At 36.0% G+C, this 22,193-nt stretch overlaps 3 protein-coding genes across 5 annotated transcripts; 2 read left to right on the top strand and 1 right to left on the bottom strand.

The window, feature by feature from the left end:
* Positions 1–308: 308 nt before the first annotated feature.
* On the top strand, positions 309–4,331 carry LOC131609774 (uncharacterized). 3 transcript variants are annotated; one of them, XM_058881569.1, is made up of 7 exons: positions 309–516; positions 721–1,976; positions 2,063–2,142; positions 2,309–2,887; positions 2,983–3,469; positions 3,568–3,767; positions 3,908–4,331. In XM_058881569.1, the coding sequence occupies exons 2-7, from the start codon at positions 819–821 to the stop codon at positions 4,023–4,025; spliced, it is 2,622 nt and encodes an 873-aa protein (XP_058737552.1). In that variant the 5' UTR covers positions 309–516; positions 721–818; the 3' UTR covers positions 4,026–4,331. The 3 variants fall into 3 exon arrangements, with proteins under 3 accessions (XP_058737552.1, XP_058737553.1, XP_058737551.1); XM_058881570.1 differs by having other exon boundaries at positions 738–1,976; XM_058881568.1 differs by lacking the exon at positions 309–516 and having other exon boundaries at positions 577–1,976.
* A 6,057-nt stretch (positions 4,332–10,388) lies between these two features.
* Positions 10,389–11,976, bottom strand: LOC131609775 (fasciclin-like arabinogalactan protein 4). Its single transcript, XM_058881571.1, has one exon. The coding sequence runs from the start codon at positions 11,670–11,672 to the stop codon at positions 10,416–10,418; it is 1,257 nt and encodes a 418-aa protein (XP_058737554.1). The 5' UTR covers positions 11,673–11,976; the 3' UTR covers positions 10,389–10,415.
* A 4,146-nt stretch (positions 11,977–16,122) lies between these two features.
* LOC131614532 (uncharacterized) lies at positions 16,123–18,555 on the top strand. Its single transcript, XM_058886104.1, has 2 exons — positions 16,123–16,843; positions 16,922–18,555. The coding sequence occupies exons 1-2, from the start codon at positions 16,123–16,125 to the stop codon at positions 18,553–18,555; spliced, it is 2,355 nt and encodes a 784-aa protein (XP_058742087.1).
* Positions 18,556–22,193: the final 3,638 nt, after the last annotated feature.

A 22,193-nucleotide genomic window follows, 5' to 3' on the forward strand; every position in this document is an offset into this window, starting at 1 on the left:
AATTTTTACAATTATATATATCGAAAAATACCTAACTCAAAAGACTAATCTCTAAAATTACGTGTGCGCATGGGGAGAATTTTTCAGTTTAACCTAGAAAGTGATCCACATATGCTACTATACAATTGTTAAGTGAATTATAAGCTACACAAAGACGCTCTCTTTGGTGTATAGTTTCTCTTTTTTCTTTTACATTTACATTTAACGACCCCACAATCTCAACGGCTCAAAATCCAACGTCTCCCAAACTATACATTTATTATATGTTACATTTACATTGCACCCTTCTTACAGGAACCTCACACCTTTGTTTTCATTCATTCTATTCCCTAAACTAAACGCTTGTTCCATTTTTAGCCACACCGAATTTAGAACCAGACCAAAATCTAAGAAACACAACAACATCGTTGAATTGAAAAAACATAAATAAGAAACTACCTTATTTTTGTGTGTGACTCATTCTTCGTATCTATTACGCTTTCATCTCTAATTATAGACAAAGAAAACCGCAATGAGGTAATCTTCTTTTACTTATTTACCATTTATAATCTTTTAATCCATTCCTTTCTCTTTTGTTTCTTCTCCTCCTCTGTTTCACATTGCTCTGTTTTTTCTTTCTGTTCTGTGTTTTTTTTCCAACAAGATAAAAAAACATGTATTTCATGATGTTTTTCGTGAGGTTGCAATGTTTTCAATCTCTTTACCCTTTTATATGAAAAGGGTTGTTTGCATTTCAGGCTAAACTGAACCAAACCAAACAGAACCAAACCAAACGGACCGTCTTGAAAGTTTGAAGAAGACGAAGAAAAAGGCTAAGAATGGCATCTCCTGGTGTTGAAATTGCGTCTTCTTCGCCGTTTGGTTGTGTTTTGAGAGATCGTAATCACCGCGATGGATATAGAGAGAGTAGCAAAGTTAAGGCTACGCAAGGTGCTTTTCAAAGAAACATTAAGAACTTTGTTATGGATCATCTCAACACGTGCATTTCCATGTCTTCTGATTCTCAGACAACAAATGAAAACAACAATGAGGGTCAGATTAATAGTAACAAGAACAATGATGATGGTTCTTGTTGGGTTTCGAAACCTGGTAACAATCTTGCGAAGATTCGTTTGACAAGAAACAGTCCTAATGATATCATCAACAATAAAGAAGAATCGAGCTTGGCTTCGTTGATTAGCCCGAGGCATTCGCGGCTTCTTGATCGATGGGCAGCGAAGCAAGCTCGCGAGATGGTGTCGACGTTGGAGAATGAAGCTGAATTGTTGTCCATTGACAACACCAATGAGGAAATGCCTCTAAGGACAACTAGTTCTACTACCTCTGACGAATGCTCTTCGGAGATATCGAACCTTGGCGCGTCTTCGCTTGTTCAGATATGGGAAAAAAGGCTTAACCAACCGAGTGGTTCCAAATCCAATACTCCAATGGAGAAAACTAGTCCAAATGGTGGTACAAGTGCGACTTGCAACAATGAGAGTGTATTTGTTGGGGTGGAACAACGAGGGTCGGAAATTGGAGAGTGTCTTGAAGGACAGTTATCAGGGAACGAAGAATCGTTTTCTTCGTTCCCTGATTGGGAGTCTGATAAAACAGGTGAACAAAGTAGGTGGTGTTCGTCAGGTGAACAAAGTAGGTGGTGTTCGTCAGAGAGTGATAGAGTCAGTGTTGCTGATATCATAAAGAAACTCACTGCTACGAGCCAAACTCCAAGTTCATCTATATATTTCGACGCTGACAACGACAATGAAGGGTGTGGTGGTAATAGCAGCGTGGCATGTTCTCCTTGTAAGGAGTTTGCACCAGAACTTTCGGAACAAAGAGCTTTTCCTCAGGTGACTTGTTCGCCAAGAATTAGAGGGCGTCGAGCCTTCAATGATTTGTTTATGCAGTTGGAGAAAGATCGACATGGAGAGCTAAAGAACCTGGCCGAACGTGGAACGGTATCCAAGTTCACACAAAGAGGTCGCATTCAGGTAAAAAATAGACATCAAAAACCTATTATCATGGCCTAAATTGCGGCCACAAACTCTTTTCTGAGTCATTTTATGTATGAATGCAGGCATTACTACGACTTAAATCAACTTCGTCTGAAGTAAGCAAACAAGTACAATCACAGGGATCTGCAATTATGCAACTAAGGTTTGATCATGTCAATACAAATGTCAATTTTTTATAGAGACATCTCTAATTAATTCTCTTATTCCTGTTCGTTTCTACTTTTCTGGTATTTGTTTCAATAAGATGAAAACTAAAACATTCATTATAAGTAAGGATAGTGAAGCACTTCAATCATTATATAATGCAGGGAAAAATTTGTTAATGGTGTGGAACAAAGAAGTACAGTCCAGGCAGAAGTAGCGAACATACGAAAACCTTGCAAGGAGATAGTAGACAACATCGCACAACTAGAAAACTCTTCCACCACTGATCAACTCAGCAAAGATGCAAGCAACGAGATTGCTCATGGAACTACGAGTCACGCCATGGAATCGATACACAAGTCGGTGTCTCTTACTAGAGAAGAAGATCAGCCAAGTTCAAATATCAAATCTCAAGAAACATGTTTTGAGCCTCAACATGATTATGCAAAGGAAACTTATGAGGCAGCTACGTCGGTGACTGATTCAAATGTTAATGAGAAAGAGGAAGAGGAAATTAGCCAGCAATATTATGAAACCGGTTATGATTGTGCAGAAGAAGAGGAGGGAAGTAACCAGAACTATGCTGAAAGCAATTGTGAAGAGAACTATGATGGAAGTAGTTATGACTGGTTCAGCGAAATTTCTCGGCCGAGAAGCTATTGGGAAGAGCGAAGGCAAGCTTGGTATAAAGAGATGCAAGAAACTGGTTCTCCAAATGACGATATACAAGTGCTTCTTCAAAGGTATATACTTCTTTTGTTAGCTAGAGTTGAGCATGATAATTAGATTGAGAATTGGTCATAGACTCACAAGAAAATGATTATATTTATGTTTGCAGAAGGACAGTATCGAATTTCCTTTCGAGTGACTTCCGAGAAAAAATGGATAGATTGATGCAATCTCATAAGGGAACACAAACACATTTAGTCGCTAGTCAAGACGATGAGATAGACAACGAAGCGTTGATGGCGTTTTTCAAAGAACACCTGCAACCTGAAAGAACTCCTCGAGAGAATGAAATAGAGAAAACGGAAGACGAAGAAGAGGAAACAGTAAACGAGGAAGATGAAGAAGAAGAAGAGGAAGAGAAGCAAGATGAGAAAGAGCATGAAGAGGAGCAAGGAGGGGAGAGCTTGGTAAGTGATTCGTATCATGAAGTCGGAGACTACTCAAATCAATCCTCAGCATGGAGTTTTAGAGACAATGAAGCCGGTGATGATTTCGATAGAGTTGCGTCTACATCTTCACAACAACCTGATCAATCTCCGCCTTTCTATCATGACAATACTCGGCGAAACTCCCCGCCAATCAATCATCATTCAATTGTGAGCTTATCATTCAACTGTTACCTTGAGATAGGTTTTAGTCCAATCCAAGGATTGTATATCTAACTAAATATACAAAATGGTTTTGATGATTACAGGAAATGGAAATCATATACGATATGAGAGGACACATGGAGCAACTTTATCAAGAAATGTCTGAACTAAGGAAATCAATAAAGAGTTGCATGGATATGCAGATGCAGATGCAATCACAGGAAAAGAAATCACATAACAAAGCTGGTAAAAAAGGAAACTGCTGCATTTGCAATGAGGTGAAAGCTGACTCAGTTTTTTACAGGTATGTAATATTTATAATACATATTATCACAGTCGTCTCAAGTTTTTAGAAACCCTCCGTAGGTTATCCGCAATTTAACCATTGCAAAACAAATACAGACCCTATTTAAACGTGATTTAACTGTGACAATATTTTATCAGGTGTGGACACATGTGTGCATGTTTGAAGTGTGCCAATGAGCTACAATGGAAGAATGGAAAATGTCCAATATGTCGGGCTAATATAGACGATGTTGTTCGAGTGCAGGTTGATGTTTAGACTGACATGGTTGAAAGAGTATCTTACTTTAGAAGACTATCATCCTTAGTTCTAAAACTTAGTGAACTGCTAACACAATTTAACACTAAACTTGATTTTCTCCTTTTCACATGTACTTTCCAAGTATATGTTTTTTTTAGGAGAATTTTGGTTGAAAGAAATCAGTGTACATCTTATAGTTTTAACCTAACTTTTTTTTCTTGCTGAAATATAAATTCGCAGTTGCGGATTTTTTTCAGCAAGATACATGTTGTAAATAATGTAATTATTATTATTAGTGTTTATATATTATTTATAATTAAATTACAGTATTAAGCTTTTACATGGTATAAAAACTCTTGATTTCGAGAAATCTTACTTTTGTATAAATTCTAAGACACCTTAATGAGTTCATTAATCTGAGTTAACACTTATTCATCTTAACCGAGTTGATCTACTGGCTTAAAATCGTACTCACTTCGACTAGGCCACTAATGCGAAATGCAATAGCCTTCACAACTTCCTTTGATTTGTCTATTGTGGTACAGCAAAATCTGCCTACTACTACCCCAAAAAATGCACCTAGTATTGACCCCTGAAGTGGTACAACAAATAATCATTTCATTGTTCTCTACTTTTGGATTCTCAGGTAAATCATCTTCAACTTGATACATTGATTCAGGGATTTCCAACCACATGATCACCAAAGCTCAATTTCTTAAAGATATCACCAAATATTTCTCAAAATATATACTACTAATGGAAATCAACTATCCATCACAACAACAGGTGATATTTCTTTAACTTTAACTGACATTTTTGTTTCTAGTTTCACTGGTAATCTCAGTTGTGTTGGTCATTTAGTTGACAATGATTGTCAAGTACATTTTTCGAAGTCTGATTGTCTTGTGCAATATCAACACTCGAGAATGATAATCGCAAATGGCCTAAAGTTGGACGTCTTTTTCCACTCGATTTATTAATGTTCCCAAGTCTTCATTCACTTAGGGTGATTTTGCAATAATTGATTATCAAGTTTGACATAAGCCTTCTTAAGTCTTCATTCACCTTGGGTGATTTTGCAATCATTGATTATCAAGTTTGACATAAGCCTTGGACAAAGGGATGGCAATTGTACTCATATCTAATGGGCACCCGTAAAAATTACCCCCAATGAATAGGGTAAAAATTTGCAAAAACAAATACGAGCCCGGACACGGATAATTACTAGGGGTGACAAACGGGCATGTCCACCCCGTTTAGGCCCTCCCCGCAGAAGCCCGCAAAAAATAGGACAGGGCGGGGTGGGCATCGTTGAGAATGCGGGTCTAAAACCTAGGTCCATCCCGCAAAAAAGTGAGGACGGAGCGGAGAAAGCCCACAGACACTGCACCTTTTGAGCCTGAAAACACAAAATGTTATGTAAATGACCATGCCCGCGAAAAAACGGGGCAGAGCGGACACATTAAATGGTGAGAGCTTAAATTCTTGACTCACCCCATACTAAAGTGCGGGCAAAATTAACATGCCCAACCGACCTGACCCATTTTACCACCCCTAATAATTATCCATTAAAATATGCAAGTATGAGTGCAGGTACGGGTACCCACCTTGCCTCATATCCACACAATGTATATTTATATATTTTAATTGATATCTTTGTATAAAAAATATAAGTATATATCTTTAAAAAAAATACATCACAATTAAACTATTACACGTTTTAATATATTGGTCATTTATTTAACAATTCAAAAGTAAAATCTTTGAATTTTTTTGTCAATTTTGTTAAAAAAATAAAATTAACAACAAATCTTGCTAATATTAAAATGATGAAGTTTTATATAGGTTTATTTTCTGCACTCAAAAGATGAAGTTTTTTTCACTTTTAAATTTTTTTAATACTTAGACCCAATTTTTCTCCAAAATCAAAATACTTTGCTCTAACAATAGAGGGAATACATATCAATCTCTTTTCAAGAATTCTTGAAATCTAATAGAATTATATCTCAGAGTTCGAGTACCCTAACTTGAAAGAAAAAAATGGTGTATTTGAAAGAAAAAAATAGTGTATTTGAAAGAAATCATAGCCATTTGTTTAATGATGTCCGCACACTTTTTCTTAAGTGTCATGAGCCACCACGATTCTAATGTGAAGCCCTCTTCAGAGCTGTACTTATAAACATCAGATGGATCAATAGATTGATACAAGCAGGGCTTGTCTGGTAGTGCTAGGAGATCAACAGATGATACAAGGCTTATCTGGTAGTGCTTGGAAGTGAGAAAGAATATGGAATAGACTATGAATAACTTATCCACTAGCTAACATGTAAACTTTTTAACTATCAATAACATACCACCGATCAATATGACAATACCAAACAAGAAAGCTCAACTTTGGGTTTCAAGAGAGGGTCCTAAAGCAACCAGTTTTAATTTGCTTCAATACCATAGAACATTTGCTCTGTACTGGTTGGGCATTTCTTATGCCTGCGTTTTTAATGCATCCTCTTTTTTGCTCTTCAAAATTACCATAGAACATTAAAATCCCGTACAAAGGATTAAGTCCATCCATCTCCCTTTATCGACTTGCAGAGGAGGATACAATAGACTACAAAATAAAAATGGGTACTGTTTTGGGATAAGCAAATGACAATAAAAGAACACAGTAAATGACAATAAAAGGGGTGCTATAGTAGAGGACATAACTTCCAAGTCCAAAATAGCTTTGGATAGTAACGTACCATTGGAGATGTACGTAAGTCCTTAATGTAAATGATAACTGCTCCTACTTTCCATCTAGTGGTCCAAGGAAAGAAATGAAAATTCTACAAAATACTGAAACCACGGTTCTTAAATTAGTTGCATGTATAGCAGTTGCACTTAATGTTGCTGGTTTTCATTTGAATGGTTTCAGAATAAGCAGGTGGAAATACAGTCCAGTGGTTTTAACAAAGTTATTAATTACTACTCCCTCCGTTTTTTATTATAAGTCGTTTTAGACTTTTCACACAGATTAAGAAAAATAATAATTGTTATATGAAAATGAAAAATTATGAAGGTTTTTACAAAATTATCCTTTATTAATGACCTGTGAAAGATAAATTTATATAATTTAGAGGAGAGAGAATAATAACTATTTAAGAATATAATAGGGAAAATAACATTAATTATTCATTGGAATTGTAAAACGACTTATATTTAAATACAATTTTTTTTCCAAAACGACTTATAATAAAAAACGGAGGGAGTATATGCAGTGTCCGCTTTAATAGCATATTAATGGCCTTGGATGCCATTCAGGCACTTCTGAAACATGACAATGCTCGTCGGCTTGGCACATTAAACCAACAAAACATATTAAACCAACAAAACGATGCCTCAGACATAGTATAATAACTACTACCTACTGTCAATTGTTGTTTCATAATTTTCGGCCAATGACACAGATAAGATATCTTCAGCAGAAAATGTCCAAATGTTTGTGTTTTACACAAGCAAGATACTTTTGAGTGGGAAATGGGGGAAAATGCAAAATACAAAGAATATGTAAATCTTCCAAACCAACCATTTACTAAATAAAATCGAAACACGTATCATGTAAGGTGATAAAGCCCTACAATCATGATAATCAAAATCTTAATTTGAATAGTAAAATGAAATCTCATGATTTTGCGATTATGCTTCCAACAGCAATTAAGAGTGTATAATATAATCTTACTTAAGAACTATGCTTATAAATTTAAATTTACACAAGTATTTCAATTGATTCAACTTTTAAGATTTTCTTTGTCTAATGCTGTTTTCTATGCGTATATACATATGAGTTTTGTGAATTTTGTATAATCTTCCTTGATTAGTGTTACTATTCCATGATTTACTATTTTACTTCTCCTTTCCGATTTTATGTAATGTAAAATCTCTATTTTAACTATCTTGCCTACAATCATTACAGAAGTCTAGAGCAAAGAATAAAGTTTCCTTTTTTTTTGCAGTAACAGAACATCAATACTCAGTGTCAAATAAAGACATAGTTTCCTTGTTTTGCAGTTGCAGAAACCAAACAACAACAAAAAAACTAAAACTAAACCAAGAAAAACTTACTCCTAAAGGGGGGAGACATGACTAGAGGCAATAGTTGCAACTAGGCCTTACAATTCATTCAATTATTGATGCATAATTGCAAAATCTTTCATTTTAAGCCTTCTCATTTTACCCTTCTACTTCTCTCCTAAATTATGTAATTGATGGAAACCAGCCTACATACAGTTGAATGATCCACCCAATAATATTGGCAACATAAATACTCCAAAGAAAATAGTCAAAGAAACACACAGAAGCTTGCAAGTTGCCCATAGGGTGATCCCAGCTGTCTTAATCAGTCTGAATAATTTTTTCAACAACCACTACTAGAATAAGAAAAGTTGAAATGATCTACCAATGACTAAGCATTTTAAATAATAACTTTCAATCATGTTGAAACCAGCTTCTGCATCTCAATTTCTCAAGAATTTCTATCATCCAACTTTTTTCCATAAACATCAATAAACTTAAAGCATGTTTGGATCGCATCTGACTTCACTTTTCCGCGCCCCAATGCCATTCACCGCAACAACAAAGCTACACCGCTACAATATGTAGCTTTTATGTCGACGTAAATTTCTGCTGTGATTTCAGAAAATGCACCGCAGTTCCAAACAATAGCTTACAAGATTTTGTAAGTTAAAAACCAAATATTTATTTCACTAGAAAGTTTTCATAAGCCAAAAGCTAGTGCATCTAGTGGCAAAAAGTAGGACATTAAGCTTCAGCATGATTAAAAAAGATGCCTAGATTCAAGTTTTATGAAAACAGTACAAATGCGTGAAAGATAGAAGGCAAATGACCCCCTCTTCCGACTAATCCAACAACAACAACAACAACCAAGTCTTATCCCACTAAATGGGATCGGCTACATGGATCAACTCCCGCCATAATGTTCTATCCAAGACGATGTTTCTATCCAAATCGTTAATCTCGAAATCTCTTTTAATAACTTCTCTAATAGTCTTTCTAGGTCTTCCTCTACACTTCTAACTGTTTGACAGACCTCCAAATGATCTACTCTCCTTCCTTACTACAGAATATACAAATCTTCTCTCTACATGCTCAAACCACCTAAATCTATTATCATCTTTTCTACTATAAGTATTACTCCAACACTCTATCTAATATTGTCATTTCTAATCTTATCAAGTCTAGTCTGTCAAACATCCAACGTAACATCCTCTTCCGACTAATCCATCTCCTTAAAATACTCAACCAAGATGCTCCTTAGCTCCTTTCAAACCCAGATTTCACAATCTCAAAAAACTATCTTTGATTAACTTTATCTATCTTCTACCTTTACACGTGACAAACTTTAACTCTTTAAACATTAAATCTCTCAACCTATAGTATTAGTCACACCAGTTTTAAATCCTCAGTATTGCAAACTAGCTAATAATGAGAACCAGAAGTTACTTAAACAAGGGCATTGGATCATTGGCAAAGAAGAAAGAGTACTATGTTACATAAGATATAAAGGTTCACATGGTACAAAACTTACTGGTTTCCAATGTCATAACATGGTTGTTCAATTTAATGATCTAATATACAAGTTGTAGAGCACTATATGAAATCAAAATCATTGTAGATTGGTGTTTTATAGCAGATAGCATTCCATGAATAAGTTTTTAAAAGAAGAGTAACTCGGAAGCGAAAAGAAAAGCATCACAAGATAATCACAACTCTACTCAGAAAGCAGCAAATCCCTTTCTTAAGAGAGTACATTCAATATACATACTACCAGGTAGATTTGTTCTTACAGTTTAACTCGAGCAGTGGAAATATTATTTCTAGATTCGCACCCAAAATTATAGATTACACTTACGAAATCCAAAATTGTAGATCAATAAAAAAGGAACTAACCGACGGTCATCCAAGTAAATCAACCAAGCTGAACAAACTCCTGCACCAAAAGAAATTGACTACACTCCAAGCCACGCCCTATCAGCATAAAATCACTTTTGCAACACCTGGCAAGTATAAATTAAGTAAAACAGATTTGATAATAACATAGAAAGTTGGGGGTTCATTGCAGCACTTCACCAAACCTTACAACAAGTTACAATACTGTACAAGGAAAAGGCTCATTAAATTAACTCTTAATCAAAATATAAAAGTCCTAGTGCTAAAGATCAATGGTGCAACTAACAATGATGATTCTATAAAATGGTGTAAATAATGAAGAACATAGCAGAGGCAATAAAAAGAGGCTGCATTTGCAACCTGATAATAATAACAATGCAATTAACCGTGTACAAAAGGTGGAGGAAATCAAAACAAAACCCCACAAAAAAATAATAATACAAAGAGGAAAAACAATTACTTTTATACCAGTAAATACAAATTTATACAGCAAAGAACAAAAATAAATAACTCAGAACCATAAACACCAGCAACATTGGACGTAACATTTTCACCAAATCCCGGTGGTGAAGAAAGATGTGACGGCTGTACATCAAATCCAGACGGCGAAGAAGCATCATCGTAAGGCGGAGGAGCACCAATGTCCGGAGGCGATTTCACAGACACAATTGGATTTTTCCCGAAAATCTCTCTCGGTAACAAAACCTTCGAAACACCGAAAATTGCGATAGGGTTCTGATCAAAAACCGTCTGAGTAATTATCCCCTGAACAATTCCAGTGTTAATCGCGACCGAGCCATTAAACGTTGAGATATTGAGCGTGAAGCTTCCAGCTCCCATGGCTTCCGTGGCAAGCGTTGGTTGCAACGGATTCGCAGTGGATTGAAGCGAACCGAGAGGATAATAAGCTCGGAGAACATGAGCTTTGAGCACAACCGCTTTCTTATCCGCCGGAAGTGACTGAAGCGAGACCGAGGGAGGTAGATCGGCGAAAGCTTCATCGACGGGGATAAATAACGTGATTCCGGAACCGCCTTCACCGGCTTCGAATTCGTTAACAACACCGGAAGCCGAGAGCATGGAGGCAGCGACATTGAAGTTATGAGCATCGATTAGAGTTTTGGTGATGTTGAGGAGAATGCTAGGACGAGTTTCCGATGCCATGAGATCGAAACCGTAAGGGATTAAGAGAGAATTAACGGTGAAGATGGTGATATTGTACGGTAGGGTTTTGACAAGTTCGATGACGGTGGCGTTTGAGGAGGAGTAAGGAGCAGGAGAACGGATCGAGACGAGGTTGGAGTGAGCATCGTGAGTGATATTGACGGAGCCGAAATTGTTGGTGGCGCGGCCGGTGGTTTGGAAGAGAGTGGTGACGAGTTTGCCGGAGGGAGGGAGGGAGTGGAGGTCGGACCATGAGAGGAATTGGAGGAGGACGTGGTAGCGGAGGACGTCGGTGAGTGCGGAGGGGGAGAGTTGGTGGTGGGAGAGGTTAGGGTCAGTTGATAAGAAGGAATTTGGCACGGCGAGGAGAGAGATTGAAGTGCGGTGGGAGAGGTCGGCGGTGAGGGGGGCCGCGGCGGAGAGAAGGGCGGTGAATTGGGATAAATCCGGGAAAGTTGAAAGAAGAGCGGTGATGTTGAGTGAAAAAGATGGTGTTGGGGATAGGATTAGTAAATAGAACATAAAAGTGAGGGTAATTTGGGGAAGTGAAGCCATTATTATTGTTATAATTTAACGGTTATGTTTATATAGTTTTTTTCCTTGTTGAAGTTTTGGATCTGGATTGTGTTGTGTTTGTGTTGTTTTGTTTTCTGTTATGTGTTTGATGTTGTTGTTGTTGATGATGAGGTAGATGAGTGAAGTGAAGTGAAGTGAGTGGAAGAGAAAGAAAGAGTGAGCTGTGTTTGTGTGATCTGTGAATGTCTGTGAATGATGAGATGAGCACCATGGTGATGCAATGATGATGTGGACTGTTTTTTTTTTATTTATTGCTTTTTTTATATCGTTTTGTGACTTTGTGTCTTGTTGGGATGAGAATATTAATACTCTTCAATCTTCATACTCCACTCATATTATACTTGAGGAATCTAGAGCTTTAAAGAAAATTTATATTAACAACTGGATTAGACTGACTATTAGTGATGTTGTTTAAAATAGTAATCTTTTTCTAATATAGGAGTATGCACTTTTTTATTAAAAAAATTCAATCATTATCTTTTTTAATTTCTTTTCATCTTCATAACTTTCTCTTTATCTTTCTTGGTCTATTTCTTTCTCTTGTTTTTTTTTCTTTCTCTGTCTATTTTTATCTATTTTCAAATTCTAACCTATTTTAACAATTAGTATTTTTTATGTTTCATTTTTTCTTCATGTTTTGGATGTTCCATTGTTAATTTTTTGATGAGATTGAGTATTCATTCTCATGCATCATTAGTGTAAGTCAATTGCAAATTAACAACAAGCCTTAATCATGATATGTATTTTGGTGGCGTTTTGTGCATTTTGTAATTGTTGTAGGGGTTTCTTTTACTTTGACATTCTCTATGCCTTAGTTTTAATTAATATATTTGTTTTTCGTCTTAGAAAAAAAAAAAGCCTTATAATCTCTAGCTCCTTCAATCTTGCAAAATAAATTAATGAAATGTATTGAATGAATTAAGAAGCATTAGAGAGAAAGTTAGCACAAAATCTTTTTGTACTCATTAATTTAGTGTATTGCTTTGTACTTAAATGGTTGAAGATTATATATACAAGGCAAAGAGTTAGTAACTACTTTAATTAGGGTTATTGGATCACTAGCCTTCATTGTAGGTCCTTAAGAAAAAAATTAAAGAGAATTATCTAGTGGAAAAGTCAAACCATGACTAGGTGTACGTTTAACAATCTTAAAATTTGTTTGACCATATTTCAATGAGACTTATATTGGTATATTTGTAAGACATCCGCAAAAGACAACGCGGAAGGTTCGTTATGGGAAGGTAACATAACTTGTTGTCCTCATGCCTCCTAGCCGCCCATTTATTAGGGTGGGCGTCCGTTAGCTGGTTTTGTCGCTCATTCTTTAGATGACTAGCCCGATTCCTAGGAACATGGAGAGTGGCGTATTAGTTGAAACAAAATTGGTTTGCACCATATTTAAGGTTTTAATGTTAATAAAGTATTTAAAGAAAAATTGACTATACTAATAAATATTCAAGTGTGCAGGGCCATAGACTAAAATTTCTAATACAAACTTAGTACTGGTACTGAAAAATGAACATTTAAAGAGAAGTTAAAAGATTCAAAATCTGAAGGATCAAAACATGAGAACCATACTCTGAAGATAGACTCTAAAGGAGGTCAACTTATGAAGATTAGACTCTGAAGAAAGTCAACCTTTGAAGAATAAGACTCTGAAGGTATTAGACTCTGGTCAGTCAACGTTAGGATCAAGAAGACTCTGATAGGTCACTATCAGACTCAGAGAGTAAATTTTCTTGTTCTCATCACATGTAGATCCAAATAAAACTCTGCACAGACAACTGAGATGTAACAGATAATTCCTCTTGAAGCAAAGGGAATTCAAATGCCTTTTCAACGGTATTAACCATGTCAAATAACATTCCAACGTCTATGATCAACATACAGAGCTTCTCACGTCCTTGCGTGAGTGTTAGCTGGATTTTTCGACGTATCTCAAATGTTCAACAAGTCGGGAAAAGGTTAAAATAATTGAAGAAGTTCAGTTAAACTTGTTGATATTATTTTGACAAGAAGTTAATTGGATGGTTCGACAGATTGGTTTAAAGGAACATGTCGAAGGTCCCACGCGCATTAGTCTTGGGGACTTAGTGAGTTTTCTTGATTGATTTGGAAGATTTTTTCGACTGAGGGAGTTGAAATATGCAACAAGTGTGAGTAACCATTTTTGGCCTTATCTGAATGTAAAGGACGCATGGAAGTAAATTAAGGGCGAAAAACAACCAAGCGAAGACGTGTCAGCGTCTAAAAATGAGATGTTTGCGACAGTTATGTAGTTTTCATTATAAATAATAAATTCTAGTGTTAGGCTTCGGGTGTTGCAATTACTACAGAAACTCATTATACTCAAAGTATCTGAGAAAAAGTGAGAAAAGAGTTCAAATGAGTGCAATGTGTGTGTTCAAACATCACAATTTATTTATACAAATTCTTTTACACTAAGTTATTTTCCTGTACTTTTACTTTATGTCGAAATCTTTACTCTCTTTGCATTTACATTCTTTTTTCAACCTTTAACTTTGTCCTAAGGATTTTGACTACATCGAAATCTGCATCCTTTACACAGAAAACCATACAAAAACATCAGAAACCTTATGCATATATGTTTTAGGATCACCTAGTCGATCCTACAAGTAACCCTTTTGGGAGAACTATCATTTGTTTGCCAAATTTCATGGCGAACAAATTGGCACCCCTAGTGGGACCTTTGTGTCAAAGTTTAATTTTTTTTCTTCTAGTTTGCATATAAAGTTCTCTGTTCATAAAAATTTTGAGTCTTAGTGGGCATGAGATTAAGGAGTGGTAAATTGATAAGTTCCACTTATCAATTTTTTGTATGTAAATAGTGGCACTTATCGAGACTTTTTGTAATACCGTTTGAATAATTCCCCGTTTTTGTGTATATTTGTATCGTTTTTGTTTTGTCACGTTTTCGTGTAAATATATACCGTTTGATAGTTTTGTTGTATTTTTGTAGGTTTTGTTGCGTATTTGGAGCCTCGATGAATAAAGTGTCGAAGACACGGCTGCGAACGCATTTTGGAAATAAAAGTTGTTGTTCTGTTGAGCCTGCTTAGCACGTTTTTTGGTGCTTAGCGCGGTCGGGGAGATTTTGAGATCAAGTCTGGCAGAGAGTATGGCGCTTAGCACGGGTTTTTGGTGCTTAGCGCGGTCGGGGAGATTTTGAGATCAAGTCTGGCAGAGAGTATGGCGCTTAGCACGGGTTTTTGGCGCTAAGCTCGCTCTGGAGGTTTAAGAAAAATAAATAACAGTGCGCTTGGCGCGGTGGGCGCGCTTAGCGCGGTCTGCGATTTTCAATTTTTGTATTTATAGTTCATAACACATTTTTTAGGGTTTTTATCACCTATTTCCTCCATTGAAGAGCTCTGGTCCATTTTTTATAGTTTAGAGGCTTAGGAAACACCATTGGGCAGTGGTGGAGCCACGTAGGTACAGGGGAAGGCCATGGCCACCCCTTTTATTTTTTTTAATATTTTTTTTATATAGAGGAAAATACTAAAATGTCCTTATTTTGAGTTAAAATTCATTCCTTTTTTATTTTCCTTCACTCTTTCACAAAAGAAACGGTTCAAGAAACACAGAAGTGATTCACGAAAACCAGACGACTACTTCCATCTGCCCATCGAGTGACGTTGCCGACTTGCTGTCGTGGTTGTTGGAGGAATCATTGAAATATTCTCAAATAAAAAAGGTCTTCTTCTTCCTTTGTCAATTTTGTATTTTTAGGGTTTTCATCTTCTTCTTCTTTGAAAATGGTTAGACTTCTGAATAATCATTAATGGATGCTGAAGATTGGTTTTAGATTTCTTTTCAGATTTCTCTGTATTGTGTTTTTAGGGGTACTTACTGAGACATTTTTTGGATTTCTAAAATGTTGTATTTGTGATTTAGGGAGTTTCTGCCTTTTTCAAATCTTTAGATGTTAGTATTTTTTTTAATGTTGAAACTTGATTGTAATTAGAAGCTGATTTAGGGAGATTCTATATTTATTTTTTTTGTAATTTTGGAACTTGATTAAGTTTAGTTGAAAGATGAGATATTGTTCTATTTTGTTCTTTTATATGTAATCTGTGATTGTTAATTTCACATTGAATGATAATTTTATTAAGAATGAAAGTATTAGATTTAGAGAGAAAAGCTCAGTAGAGCAAAGATTATAAAGTGTCAAGTTTGAGTGATTGTAACTAAAATTGAAGTCTCAAGTATCAATATCAATACTGTAGTGATAAATTTTGCCATTTTATTATGTTTCATTTTACTATGTGTGATAATTTTTTAGACTTTATTATGTGTGATAATTTTTTCATGTGTGATAATTTTTGCCATTTTATTATTTTTAATTTTATTATGTGTGATAATTTTTGACATTTTGTTATGTTTCATTTTTTTCATCAGAAAAATAAAGATGAATAATAGAAAAATTGATTCTTTTTTCAAGAGGAAAGCATGTGAAATTGAAAGAGATGAGAGAGATGAAGAAATTATAATCCCGACATTTGAACCTGAAACAATTCTTGAGATTCCAAGAATTGAAGAGCATCATGGGTTTGAAAATTCTTTGGAACGTGATCCTGGAAAGCATCGTCCGATTTGGCAATATCCACCAAATCAAGTGGATGCAATACAAAGAGCTTATCTAAAATGGGGTCCATATCAAATTCATTTAGACAACTATCCTTTGTCCGGTAATGCGGATCATCCAAGAAGGTTTCAACACACTTGGTTTAGCATATTTCCCTCTTGGTTAGAATATTCACCATTTGAAGATGCTGCATACTGCTTACCTTGTTACCTTTTTAGCAAAAAACCAAGTGGGCGTCCCGGATCACATGTCTTCATTTCTACGGGATTTAGAACTTGGAAGAAAGTTAGGAATGGAAAACATTGTTCCTTTCTTAAACACATAGGGATGGATTCATGTTCGCCACACAACAATACAATGCAAGCTTGTCAAGACTTGTTGAATCAAGATTGTCATATCAGAAATGTTATTCAAGTTCAAAGTTCAAGTCAAAGAATGAGTAACCGGCTTCGTCTCAAAACTTCAATTGACATTGTTTGTTGGTTAACACTTCAAGCTTGTGCTTTAAGGGGTCACGATGAAACTAGCAATTCAAGAAATCAAGGTAACTTTCTCGAATTGTTAAAACTTTTAGCATCTTACAATGATGAAATTTCAAAAGTTGTGTTGGAAAATGCTCCACAAAATTGCAAATATACCTCACATAAAATTCAAAAAGAGCTCTTGCAAATTCTTTCTAGTAGGGTGAAAAAGCATATTCGTGAGGAAATTGGTGATTCCAAATTTTGTATTGTTGTAGATGAAGCTCGCGATGAGTCAAAAAAGGAACAAATGGCTCTTGTATTAAGATTTGTTGATAAAGTTGGTTTAATACAAGAGAGATTTTTTGATGTGGCACATGTTAAAGACACCACGTCTTTAACTCTTAAGGAAGCAATTTGTGATATACTCTCTCGACATAACCTTGATGTGTCTAACATTCGCGGACAAGGGTATGATGGTGCTAGCAACATGATAGGAGAATGGAATGGTTTACAAGCACTCTTTATGAAGGATTGTCCTTATGCATACTATGTTCATTGTTTTGCTCATCGATTGCAACTTGCCTTGGTTACAGCATCAAGAGAAGTCAAACCAATTCATAAATTCTTTGATAAACTGATTTTTGTAGTCAATGTTGTTTGTTCTTCCACTAAGCGCCATGATGAGTTACAAGCTTCCCAATTAGAAGAGATTGCACATTTGTTAGAGATTGGTGAGATTGTAACTGGTAAAGGTTTAAATCAAATTGGTACTTTGAAACGAGCTGGAGATACCCGTTGGGGATCACATTACAATTCTATTTGTAGCTTGATAAACATGTATGAAGCAACTTGTTCAGTTTTAAAAAAAATTGCAAAAGAAAGGGGAAATTATGCTACACGTGGGGATGCAGATAGTTCTTATAATTACTTGAAGGCATTTGATTTTATATTTATTTTGCATTTGGTGAAAGAAATTATGGGGATAACAGATATGCTTTGTCAAGCCTTACAAAAACAAAATCAAGATGTAGTTAATGCCATGGACTTGGTTCGTTCAACAAAAAGTTTTATTCAAGACTTGAGAGAAAACGGTTGGGATATATTGTTTAGTACAGTGACATCTTTTTGTGAAAAGCATGGTATTGAGATTCCCGATCTTAATGATATTCATTCAGCAACAAGATTTGGACGATCTCACCTTGAAGAAAGTCAAGTCACAATTCAACATTACTTTAAATTTGAAATCTTTTTCACTACCATTGACAAACAGTTACAAGAGTTGAATAGAAGATTTAGTGAGCAGGCAATGGATTTGTTAACTCTTTCTTGTGCTTTGTCTCCTAAGGATGAGTATAAAGCTTTTAACATTGATACTATTTGTTCTCTAGTTGAAAAATATTATCCTATGGATTTTAGTGATCAAGAGAAGAATAATTTGCAATTTCGACTTCGGCATTTTCTATTTGTTGCTCGCCAAGCATCAAATTTGATTAATTTATCAACTATTCAAGAGCTATGTTCATGTTTGGTGGAAACTGGACAGGCTGAAATTTATTTCTTGATTGATAGGCTACTTCTCCTTATCATGACTCTTCCAGTTTCTACGGCAACAATTGAGAGGTCTTTTTCAGTAATGAAAATTATCAAGACTAAGTTGAGAAACAAGATGGATGCTAGGTTTCTAAGAGATAGCATGAAAGTTTATATTAAAAGGGAGATTAGTGCAAACATTAGTTCTGAGTCTATTATTGAAGATTTCAAGTCACTCGGAACACGTAAAGCTTTATTATAAGGTATTTTCAAGTCATGTTATTTAATTTTTTTATAATCAACTTTATATTTATTTCAACTTAAATGCTTTCAATGAAATATGATTTACATTTTTATTTATATTTTTTATTTTACTTTAGCGGCCATCCCTTTTCTTTTTTCCTGGCTCCGCCACTGCCATTGGGTGCTACATCATGTGGATTGGCTATGGATTTGTCTCGATTACCTTGACACGGTGAGAGTTCCCGGTTCATCTTCTTTCTTCCCTATGTTTCATTCCAATGGTGGGTTTTGTATGTATATATCTACTCTTATTGTATGTACATTTGTTGATCTTGGGATCATTTATATATTCACTTTACAAATCATCATTGTTGTTGTTCTTCATCTTTTTGCTTAAATGCTTCGGATTTGTGTTGTTGTAGAAATAGACATCATAGATCTTGATTAGGAATGATAATTATTAGTTTCTAAATTGTAGAAATAGATTTATGTCTAATAATCATAATGGGTATCGAGTTTAATGTCTCCGTGTTGTTTGTGTCGGTGGAGAAATCGTCGATGTGAATGATACGGTTGAGCTTTCGTCGGTGTTGCAGAAATGGACACTGATGTGGCGTCTCGAATGATGCCCGGTGATTTTGATGCGTATTGTGAGTGTTGAGCGATAGATCCTCAAATTTAAGTATTCGACGGGTAGAACAAAATGCAACTCCATAACTATTTCTCTTAGACTATTGAGATTGTTTATTATCTTTTATTTACTTTTCCCGCATTTTACTTTCTGCACCCAATTATGAAACTTAGAACGCAAGATAGTCGAACGGTATTTTTTCTCACCAATCTCTATGGACTACGATACGATATAACCTATATCACCCGGTAATAAATAATATGTATTACTTTTTGCTTGCCGCTTTACCGCTCCAACATAAATAGGACGAAAAGAAAATATACTAGAATGGTGAATCCAAAAACTAACAACAATGGAGAACATCCAACTAATATCACAGGGGAAGACACACTCGCTGTGAGTTTGACTGAAGCATTCACTTCCACGTCCAGTACAGCGGCGATACCTCTGACGCTGCAAAGTGGGCCAATATTATCCCCGACAATAACATAGCTTCATCCTCTAACTATATTCCTAGTTTCAAGATGGCCTTAAATGGTTGCAAACAACCTTACGATATGCCAACATTGTTTATGGCAGGTTTTAATACAAACACATCGACATTTCCTGACAATATAATGACTATACATTCACCATTACAATGGTCGGGATCAACCGTAAACAATTTTAGTAAAAATAACCAACCCTTAGGCATGGGATTCTCGTCCCAAGCAATGCCAGTACTCACCACAAAACTTTTGGTGGCGTTGAGGCAACAAATGGATGAGAGTAACCACGATATGGTTAATTTGCTCATTTGTCAAATGGATACCATAATTAACCCTTTGATTCAAAATACGACTCAAAGTTATCAACAATTAGCAGCTCAGATGACAAGGATTTCTGATTTTTGTGGCGCCCCTCAGGCGCAAGTCGGCCTAATTTGCAAATCACACTAACAGGGCCAACTCAAAATGAGGGAATAATCCTTGAGGAGAACACGGTTAACCAGGGCCAACAATTTGTGCCCCATGCTGTCTAACAACCAAGGCCCAGGTAAGTCGAACGAACATTATTATCATAGTCAATCGAAACCAAGATGTTAACTAAGTGGTCCATCAAATGAGACAAGACGATTTGGTAGAAGAAAATAACCTCGCAGCCATGGTTGAAAGGATAGTGGTGCGAAATGGCGTAAATTTTGGCCTGCTAAGGCCAAGTTATGTATCCTCATTAATGGAATATGTGTTACAAACATAACTCCCAAGGGGTTGGAAAGTCCAAAAATTCACCAAGTTTGCTGGTGATACTACTACTAGTGAGCCCATAGTCAAACATATCGCTCTATATGTGATTGAGGCAGGAGATATTGCAAATAATGAGAACCTGAGACTTAGATATTTTCCCAGTCCTCTTACAAAAAATTATTTTACATGGTTCACCACACTCCCTACACATTCTATTAGTGATTGGACTCGTTTAGAGAGATTGTTTCATGAGCAATTTTATATGGGGCAATTCAAGATTAGCCTACGATAATTGGCTAGTGTAAAGTGAAAGTTTACGAAATCTATTTATGACTATATCAATAGGTTTAGACGGGTAAAGGCAAGGTGTTTTACCCAAGTGCTTGAACATGAACTGATCGAGATGGTTGTTAGGGTTCTAGATTATTTTATTAGAAAGAAGTTCGAGACCCAATATCTAAGGGATATGGCCCAACTAGCGGACAGGGTTTGACAAGTCAAACGCCTTAAGGCTGAAAAGGCCAGGGTAAGCAAGAATAAGAAAGAAAGAGTGGCCTACATCGATATAGACGAAAATGATCAGGCATCGGAGGTCGAGTATAGTTATGTCGAAGAAGGTGAGCCCGGTGTAGTTGAATCAAAACTAGGGCCCCTTATGTGTGTAAAGTTCTTATGCCAGCAAATGGAAAAATCTTGTTGAGCTCGACAAAAATGTTATATTTCCTAGAAAAACATATATTTTTGACGTAACCAAATGCGACAAGATCTCCAATCTAATGGTTGCAGATGGTCACATATTAGTACCTCAGGGTGCGAATGTGCCACCATTAGAATAAAGAAAGAAACAAGGGTTTTGTAAATATCATAATTTTTTGAGGTATAAAACTTCTCAATGTTTCACTTTCAGAGATCGTGTGTAGAATGCTTTGAAAGATGGAAGGTTAAAGTTTGCTGAAAAGAACAAAGCCTCCATGAAGATTGATGTTGATCTACTTCAGATTCAGGAAGCTCACTATGTTGAGCCCTAGGAAATTAACATGGTCGCTGTAATACGGTGAACTGACTTTTTATAATCGAAAATGTCGCGGTAAAGCATGAGTCGCCACCGACTTTTATTTTATCCAAATATCGGAAAGGCTAAAAGAACAGGAAAAACCTTTTAAATAAAAACTGAGTTCGGGGGGTAATTATGCAAAGGGAAGGTGTAAGGCACCCTTCGCATCCATGGTTTTCCATGGGCTCTTAATTGCTTTGCTCTTTAGTTTTGAAGCCAAAAGTTTCAGAAATGTAGAAAAAGAGAAATAAGGACTTTAGCTCGTAAAATGAGCGTAGCCTTATTGAAGGTTTATGAGAAAGAATATGAAAAAAAAATTTTAGAGCAAGGCAAAGCAATTAAGGGCAATTACCTTAGTAATGTAGAAAATCAGTCCTTTTAGCCTTTCAGGGTGAAAGGGTCTATCCATGCCATAAGAGGGCAGGAAGCCTTTCATTTGGAGGTTGAAAGGTCATCGAGAGTTCGTTCGCCATAAGACTGTCCCATGCCATAGAGAGGCAGGTAGTCTGAGGGAAGAACCAGAACAGCCTTTTCGTAGGCAGCCAGAGGATACCTCAGCCTTTCCGTAGGCAACTTCCGAGGGTCGAGATCATGTTTAGTGAATCGAAGACAGCATCATTAGGGACCATAATCTTTAATCGAGGCAACATGGTTGAGGTATCCTCGTATTCGAGGGACTGGCTATTCTGCAAAAACACAAGGCAACAGGCAACAAGGCAACAGGTAACAGAGAGGTTACCCCAAAT

Source organism: Vicia villosa, linkage group LG6 (assembly GCF_029867415.1).
Source record: "Vicia villosa cultivar HV-30 ecotype Madison, WI linkage group LG6, Vvil1.0, whole genome shotgun sequence".
NCBI lineage: Eukaryota > Viridiplantae > Streptophyta > Magnoliopsida > Fabales > Fabaceae > Vicia > Vicia villosa.